This window comes from Protomyctophum bolini (genome assembly GCF_963924005.1).
Source record: "Protomyctophum bolini genome assembly, chromosome: 15".
Lineage (NCBI taxonomy): Eukaryota > Metazoa > Chordata > Actinopteri > Myctophiformes > Myctophidae > Protomyctophum > Protomyctophum bolini.
This window is the reverse complement of record NC_137876.1, coordinates 28,222,181-28,231,526: the sequence shown is the minus strand read 5'-3', so window position 1 is coordinate 28,231,526 and position 9,346 is coordinate 28,222,181. Positions and strand designations below refer to the sequence as shown.

General features: G+C 41.3%; 1 protein-coding gene across 1 annotated transcript; it reads right to left on the bottom strand.

The window, feature by feature from the left end:
• Positions 1–1,421: 1,421 nt before the first annotated feature.
• On the bottom strand, positions 1,422–5,465 carry LOC308329516 (phospholipase A and acyltransferase 3-like). The gene is made up of 4 exons (XM_080783850.1): positions 5,401–5,465; positions 4,295–4,403; positions 3,293–3,558; positions 1,422–2,361 (listed from the first exon to the last, which is right to left on the bottom strand). Exons 1-4 carry the CDS (start codon positions 5,413–5,415, stop codon positions 2,224–2,226), a joined length of 528 nt encoding a protein of 175 aa, XP_080639976.1. The 5' UTR covers positions 5,416–5,465; the 3' UTR covers positions 1,422–2,223.
• Positions 5,466–9,346: the final 3,881 nt, after the last annotated feature.

The window sequence follows — 9,346 nt, the reverse complement described above, 5'->3', positions numbered from 1 at the left end:
CCTATTTTTGCAGAATGTTCGGCCCATAATTGTGACGCTATAGGTTTAACGTGGTTGAAAGTCAATGGCCTAGCCTGGCATGGCCAAAATATATCGCAGCGTAGCTAAAAAAGAATGTACACTTCTTACAGTGGAGGCCTGCCTGATCCTCCATGGTTATCCAGATGGGGATGGAAGGGCCCCCTGAGGAAGAGGAGAAGGGGGGGGGAGGAGGGCACGTTATAGTGATCCTTCACTCAGCTGTCCGTAAGAGCGCAGACACACACACACACACACACACACACGTACAGTGTGTGCACTCACATTCACAGCACTTGCACACATGCATGCACGTATATGTATGAATATGTGCACATCACATTTCTACTTCACTCAGCTGTCAGTGCACCGCACGCGCGCAAGAGAGTACACACACACACACACACACACACACACACACACACACACACACCATGCATGCACATATGGCATGTAGATCACATAGTCCTGTGTGTGAATTCCTGCTGCTCCACCTGCCTTGGCTGTAATGTGGGTTCATTCACTAACAGTGGTAGATTGTGATGCTTGCACAATGCTGGCATAGAAAGTGTGGGGGATAAACACAATTTAAGCCCATAACTAGGCTGTAAGAAAAACACAGATTATTCAGTGTTCTAATGTTGCACTGTCCAGGCTGTATGCGCAGTGCAATGTCCAGGCTGTATGCGCAGTGCAATGTGCAGGCTGTATGCGCAGTGCAATGTGCAGGCTGTATGTGCAGTGCAATGTGCAGGCTGTATGCGCAGTGCAATGTGCAGGCTGTATGCGCAGTGCAATGTGCAGGCTGTATGCGCAGTGCAATGTGCAGGCTGTATGTGCAGTGCAATGTGCAGGCTGTATGTGCAGTGCAATGTGCAGGCTGTATGCGCAGTGCAATGTGCAGGCTGTATGCTCAGTGCAATGTCCAGGCTGTATGCGCAGTGCAATGTCCAGGCTGTATGCGCAGCGCAATGTGCAGCCTTTTCTTGCTTAAACAGTTTCACAGACACTAATATTCCAAATCCTAAATGGACAAACCAATTTCAACCTGGTGATCCTATTTTGGACATGGCATTATATATATATATATATGAGAGAGGGAGAACATTCTTTTTTTATCAATACATTTTTTAATGTGCTATAGTATATTAGGCTTAATTGGTTAAAGAGCAAATTTCTCAGTAGAAAAGGATTTGTGCCTTCAAATATAATTATGCCCAAATGCGTAGATGAATAATGATTTGATTGCACACCGAATTTGTTGTAGGCCTAATTAAATTAATAATTATTTTATACACTGCAACACTGCAACAATGTTTTAATGCAAATTCCAGTTTGGGGCAGGTGCATCTAGAGTCTGAAGCGAACTATCTGAATTCTGAAACAAAAGCACACAAACAAACTTTTTTCAAAGATGAGTTTTAAGGCATGTTTTAATGGTAGTCTACTTTACATTCTAAATAGACAGGAAGGATGTGATAGGGAGCAAGGACAAGACGTTGCAATACAGGTCACTGGATTTGAACCTAACCTATAACATGTAACACTGTGCTAGCTTGGCATGGCCAGACTGATCACTGCGTGGATATGGCCGGGCCACTAGCAGATTGGTCTGCCATGGATTCCAGGCTACGTAGTTCAGTGCCTATGCTTACCAAGTTTCCCAAACGGCTTAGGCACCAGGATGCTTCACGTGAAGACAGTTCATTTTCAGTTTTGGTCCTCGTTGCCACCGAAGCCCATTATAAAAGAGAGAATTTGTAATTCTATTGTGCATGTAAAATGCATATCATCACCTGAACACCAGATTAGAGGAACTTTCGAAATCTGGATGAAGTAAAAAAACATATATTTAAAAAAAATATATATATATATTTATTTTTTTCAAAAAGGCGTCCAAAGGTGCCATTGGCAATCTTGGCCACCAGGGGGAGGCGTCCAAAGGCGTCTTCACTTTTCTGGCCTCACTTTTTATATCCTCTATACACTTTGCTCAGCCAATCAAATCATCACTATGGGGTGATCAGCCAATCAAATCATCGCTATGATTCATACAAACATACAAAACTGGGCATAGGAGTGGCTAGCGCCCCTCAACAAAAACATAAAAGTCAAAGAAAAGTCTCCCAGCATCATGGTGATAGAGATGACGTATGCAACGGCATCTGGAACAGAGAACTGGTACCACCAGTTTCTCAAGCGGCTTCATTGCCATTGGTGATGATGACCTCTCCTGTGATCTTTGTTGTCATCTTTTAGCAGGGCCCGAAAGAGAAGGGCCCCAAACGCTACTACTCCCACAGCAGCAACACCTCCTATTGCAACCTCCGTGGCTACACGAACCTGAATATGCATAATATACATACAAGTGAGGGTTAAAGACACATTCTGTACTCTTTACATATTTCTGATGCACTTCTATGCGCTTATCTTCTAATTTGACATAGACAATTATAGGGTTGCAACAGTTAAGTGTGTTTTATTCTGTTGTTTACTTTAACATTATGTTCTTCAGATGTATGTACACCTTTTAAGCTGAACATAATGAGGTTTGCATTTTAATGGCTCATGCGGTTCATGTTTAAAGGTCTGCAAGTCACTTTCCCTGGAAGGATTATGGGTTTGATATCCCCCGGGGATGGCAATGGTAAATATGTACTGTATGTATAGTATGATCTTATACATGAAGGCTTCTTTGAGACAAATGATCCTCAAACAGATAACTCAATTTGAAATAGTTGACATTTGGCTTGGCAAAACAGTTTCTGTTTGACAGTCATGCTAATAAACTATCGGAAGTTTCACAAAGTTAGTCGAGTACAGCTGCAACAAAAACATGCTGGTAGTAGCAGATGTGCTTGGCAATCGTCTGGTGTGAAAACAGGCGAATCATTGCACTAATCATCTGCAGTTCCTTGAAATACTGACAATCACATCTGCTTCACTGCAACGTTCACTGCAACGCGTTTGATCAGTGTCTTGTCAAAATGAATGGCAGGTGCAGACCCTTGGTGTACACTACAGTATCACGACGGTATTATCCTGTCATGAATCTCATGATTGTTTTAGGGCTTAGCTTCCTCCACTGAACAACATAAGGGATGGAAGCTTTACGCTGGGTCTATTTGGGTCCATTTGTACAGTTAAATTAACACTAATTATTTAACTTTTTATAAAGATGGCAGTATTCATGTAATATTGTACACTGTGGTGTAGTTGCATCTATCCTGCTGTAAGGAATGCAGCCTGGACAGCTATGTGATGTGATACACACCTGCCGAGACTCTGGCCTTCCGTATCTTAGCTCCGTGACAAAGTGTTCACAGTTGTTGGAGGCAACGCAGTAAGGTCGCATCTGCCCCACCAGTCTCCGGGCCATTCTGATGATGAGACCAGGCTCGCGGGCCAAGTACCGTTCGTCCAGCAGGTTGTTAACCTGGAAGTTGTCGGAGCCAACCACGTCGCACAATCTCTGGCACCTCACTTTCGCTTGATCGTGCATAAGTGAATACAGGCGGCCCACGCCACCCTCCTCTTCGGCTGAAAGGTGGGGGAGAGTGGAAGATGGTAGTCAGACCAGTAAACAACATAAGCACTTTAACCTGGCATCGCCATTTTGGGGATGTCTTTATAAAATAACAATTAAAAAAATAGTTTTTCACCACACGCACGACAAAGTACAAAATAGGGCGTAAGTGTTTTAGTAGAGAGACTACGTTATCATTGTAGGTGTTCCTATCAGGACTCTATAGAACGTCCCCTACCAGGGCCCAGGAAATGATACTCCGTTCATTTTCCTCATAGACATTTCAAAAAGTATTTATTTAAGCCTCGTACAAAGCCAACTCTTGTCGTGACAAATCATGACAACAAACACAATTTTTCGGGCCGAACAAATAATTAGAAAGAAGAAAACGGCAGGTTACAACACTTCTTTTTGTTGTTTTTCTTCTTTGTAATTATTTGTTTGGTCCAAAATATTGTTTGTTTTCAGGATTTGTCACAACTCGAGTTGGCTTTGTATGACGCTTATAAGGTCTTTAAATAAATACGTTTTGAAACGTCTATGGGAAAAATGCATTGGGAATTATTTCCTGGGCCTGCCGTCGTCATGAAAGGGGGCGGGACTGCGACGCTCTATAGACCTTCTCGCTCTGCAGTTTACTCACTACAAGGGGCCAACTGAGACAGCAAATTAGATTTTCTTCTGATTTCACAATGGCTTTTTGTTGTCATATTAACTAATTAACTACTAGCTAGTAGAAAAAAGACTCACAGGGTGGTATCAAGTGAATGACCTCATAGTGTCCAACATAGACTGCCCAGTGCTGATACAGTCCCCTGAAGATCTCAATCAGATCACCGGGTTTAGGCTCCTTCTCAAACTAAAAAAGAAACATGAACATTATCAGAAATGTAATTTCAAATAATTCATAACGCTGTTAACATTTGCAAATGTTAGGCCTATTGAACAAATATGACATAGTTAACCAGTTTAGCAAAAACTCTCGTCTCATGTCATGTGTTCCTTTGCACCATACCAAATTTGCATAGTGGCTGGTTTGTTTGTTAACTTCTTCTTGCTGCCAATATGTCAATGTAACCATTTAAAGTTGTTTTTGTGCAGTGGTGTAAACGTAAAGTAACAGTAACTTTGTGTTACTCTGTGTTTTACTTGAGTATTTACATTTTTGATAATTCTACTCCACTACATCATAGAGACAAATATTGTACTTTTTACTCAACTTACACTTCAGATTTAGAATATTAACATAAAACTATGTAAATTATTTTTGTGTGATGTAATATTTATAATAGGTTATGCATCATTAAAGTGATGAACACATAATTGCATTACTAATGGAAATAGACCATTTTGCACAATGACTGCTTTTACATTAGGTTCTGTTCAGTATGTATTGAGTAAAAAAAGAGTAAAAATATCATGTAGGACTTTTACTTATATTAAGTATTATACCTTTTTAATTGAGTAAATGCATCGGAGTACTTTCACCATTGTTTTCATGTTTTTTCATCTTCGTCCAAGTGAAAAACCTGACAATGGTCTTACATAATTTCACATCGTTGTGGCATAGGCTTGAATTGAATCATGGCAGTATGTACAAAGACTAATTTTATACAATTAACAATTACATTTCACATGTAATATATTCATTTGAAGAGACTGTTTTCTCTCCCCAATAATGAACAAATATCAAATTGTAGGCGGTACTGTATGGCAAATGACTGGCAATTGTAGGCAAACATTGTAATGTAGACAATGTTCATGTTGGTGTACACACTGAACAATACTTCAGATTATAACCAAGCAGTTTAGTAGCTGTGTGAATAACAATAGTACAAAAACAGGAATTCACTTACCAGTGTTGGGGCCATGACTATATCTCTGGATCTACCTCGGAGGAATGACTTGCATTGAACCAGTTCTTTTTTATATTCTGTGGAGGGAAAACGAAACCATGCCCCAGAGCCATAAGTAGGTTTCAATTTCCAGACGTAGTAAACGGCAATGAATGAACTGATAACTAAAGGGCGGCTTTCAGCCTTCCGCGGTGAGGGAAAGTTGGGTAATCATTGACAAAAGGAGGGAATTCATAACACTACATGTTTATAAACCATCCCCTATGTGTCTCAGTTTGCAGGAGAGCATTGCATAACAACTACCAGGGATGGGGGTTACAGTCTCTGTCGAGCTCAAAATGAGAGCATGGCACACCAAGGCTTGAGTTCCATTCACAGCAGTGTATTTAAATGACTGGAGCAGGGCATAAACCCTACTGGGATTGCCCCCCTCCCCCCATTGGGGCCATCCCTGCTAAAAAAAAGAACAAATTGTGACGGGGATAACCTTTTCGAGCCCAGGCCAGCCATAATCTATCTAATCTCTAATCTGTTCTAGAACTCTGCTCATAAGAAGCCTCTAGCGTGTGCTGTCTGCTGTCAAATGTACAGTGTACCGTGTAAATGACATATTCACAAATTCAATACTGAAACACTAGCAGGATTATTGTCATGTCAACATTCCACTTATTCAACTGGAATGAAGAAGGTACGGTTACGGTACATCCCAGGTAAAATAATGCGCCACAAAATGATATAATGATATAAGAATGACAGTCGACTTCCTTGTGTTAGTATGTAGCAGTACTTTGTAGAAGCATTATGCTGGTGGTATCATGGTGGTGCTGATGTAGAGGAACGAAAGTGATGAAAGATATAAGGATGACTCCTTAGACAGAGACTTGAAAACATGTATTCTTTGTATGCTCAACAACTAAAGTGTTCAAAGTGCATGAGTGATGGAAGACCATCGTCGTGACATATAGCCCTTGACATTTGTAATCATTCAAATGTAGTGTTTTGTCCACTTGGCTCCCATTGAATTCAATACATTCTGTCAGTTAATTTGGACAGGGCCTCAGTAACATGGTACACAACACACTAAAGACACCATACTATACCATAGATGGGTATTATTGTCTCCACCAGGCCGAAGGCATGGGGAGAGAGTATGTTATTCCGTGTTTCCGTCCGTCTGTGAACAGCTAATCTCTTTTATAGCTCCACCAGGATGCCACAACCTGACCTGGCCTGGTGGAGACCTGTGCCCCGAGGGGCACTTTCTTTTATACTGGTATTGTACCGTACCAGTAAAATACCATACCAAAATATTGCTCTACATACATACATACACATTCAGCACACCAGTGATTGTTTTTCAGGAACCTCCAACTTTTGACCTTTCAGCTGACGGAGAAGCTGAAAGATGGATGAGCTAGTTAATGAATGCTCCCCCAGGACTAAATTAATTTGTCAATGAGATGCCTGACAATGAAACACTCAAGGGCAAACACGTCAACAGGCTTATACATGGAGGCTGTATGGAATTAGCTCATTTTACCTCAAGACAAAATATGTTAAGTCAATTTGTTTGTATTGTGTCCACCAGCGGTACACTGTAACAAAGTGTGCACAGTAACAAAGTATATTTACTTGAGTGTACTGTAATTACTGTACATTTGTTGAATATCTGTACTTTACTTAAGTAGGTTGTAGGCTACTTTTCAAAACTAAATTATTATTAAATGATTTACTTTTACCTCCACTACATTTCTAGGAAATGAAAAAGTGCATTATGAAATCATGATTTTGGGTGCAATTTGTAATGTGCAGACTTCAATCTTATTCTACAGTTTTCTGTCCATCACCAAGTAATCTTTGTTTGGATGAGTCCCTAGCAGCAGCATTCACCATGGAACGGTAGCTAACTGTTTCTGTACTCGATGCAGATTTTTACATTTGTGGACAGCTCAAGAGTTAGGAAAAAAAGAAAAGGGAAAAAAATCCTTATGTTTGAATGTGGATGTTTTACAGTTCCAGGCCAAGTAGTACCTGGAAGTAGTCAGGTTCACAGTTTCTCATTAAGAGCTATTTAAAAAAAAAAAACAGGAAACGCTCAATCAACCCCCCCCGACCCCAGCGAAAGGGGATTCCGCTGGATGTTCTCTGCAGCTTCACAGGATGTTTGGAGAATACCTCGGCTTTGATCAATTCTGCTGCGCTGCTCATGAAATACAGCTGGGATAGAGTACGTCCTGCTGCTCATGAAATACAGCTGGGATAGAGGACGTCCTGTGCCTTGGACAGAATATCTTTCTTTCTTTATTTTCCTTTTCTTTTTTCTTTTTAGGAGGATTTTCACCTCACTGTTGTCTTCGGGACGCTACTCTGGTTGTCTTCACCTCATTGTCAGCGGACAGAAGCCAGAGACCGAACATTCGTCTCACTTCCTGCCTGTCAGCACTCTCTCCCCCCCTCCCCTTCACTCTCTCCTCCTCCTGCTCTCTCTCTCTTATCCGATTATTCTTCTTTACAGCTGCACCTGTTGGACTGGACTGACTCATATATGCGTCACCTGTTAGTTCCCCCTTTCACCTGCCACCGTTTTCATACACACACTCTTCTTTCGGTTTTGCTTTCCTAGCCTCTCATTCCCACACTCCCTCTGTCATATATCTTTCACCTTGCACTTCTCTCCCTATCTCTCTGTTTCTCGTATTGCTCTGTCACTCTTTTTGTCTCACCTGACTGCCATTTTATTTATCTTTCTCTGCAATCTTGTACCAGTTTAGTTTTATTACTGGAGTCACTGAATCCAGTTTCCTTCTCCGCTCCCTCTTTCTCTCTCTTGACCAGACTCTTCAGCTCTCTAAACCACTGTTTCCCAAACGCTGGGTCAGGACCCATTTGTTGGTTGCGGACCCACAATATTCCTTTGTTAGTTTACTATATAGTCATACTGTATACTAGTATCCCTCCTCTCGCAAAACACTCCCAAGACTTCCTCTCCTATCCTCTCTTTCCCTATGCGGTAGGGTAGACTCTCCACCCTCTGTGCTCCACTTAGGTTCAGGCTCCTGTCAGAAGCAGTTCTTTGATGTGCTAATATTCATTCCCCATTTCGCATGCCTTTTTAAAGTATTGACTGGTCGCCCTGCGCACACAGCATGAGTTCACATGCTGTTCCAGTGGAAGCAAAGGGCTTGTTGTAAAGAACTATCAGTCAGTGCTATACCTAAGAAAAATCACGATTTCTTAGGCCTGATTTCAGGGCCACATTTTCCTTAACAGAATCATCTCGATCACCAGGTAGAACAAATAGCTGCCAGTTTAAAGGTAGTTTAGATAGTAGATGTTAGTCTGTGAATCTTGTTTGTGTTCATGTTCGTTTTCGTCTCATCACTGTAAAATGTTTACATTCATACATTTCCTGACTGACCTCAAATATGAATAACCTTTGTAATCTTAAACAATGAGAAGCAAAATACAATTCCTTCCTTCATATTTGAGATAAATGTTCATTAATCTGTCTCGGTGACAATAGCAGAGACAGCTTGCAAAATGTCCACACCACGGTTCATGATGACACGACACGATATAAGGACATCACTTCACATCCAGAGTAATGGGTACAGTGTGAGGCATATACTGTACCACTGTATTTTCTATAGCATAAGATGAGATGAGATGGGATAATACTTTATTAAACCCTGAAGGCAAATTGAAGCGTTACAACAGCATAATGTGACACATACATAAAGCTACTGGACAAACAGAAAAACAAACACAAGTAGACATAAACACACAAGACCAGGACCATATGCAATTTGGGGGAGGCAGTTCTTATGCATTTGCATCATGGAGTCTGATGGCAGTTGGCATGGTAGAGAGTCCATGAACCGCTCCGTATGAATTCTCGGGGGGGAAGGTGAGCCTTCGACTGAAGGTGCTCACCCGAGTCACCCTG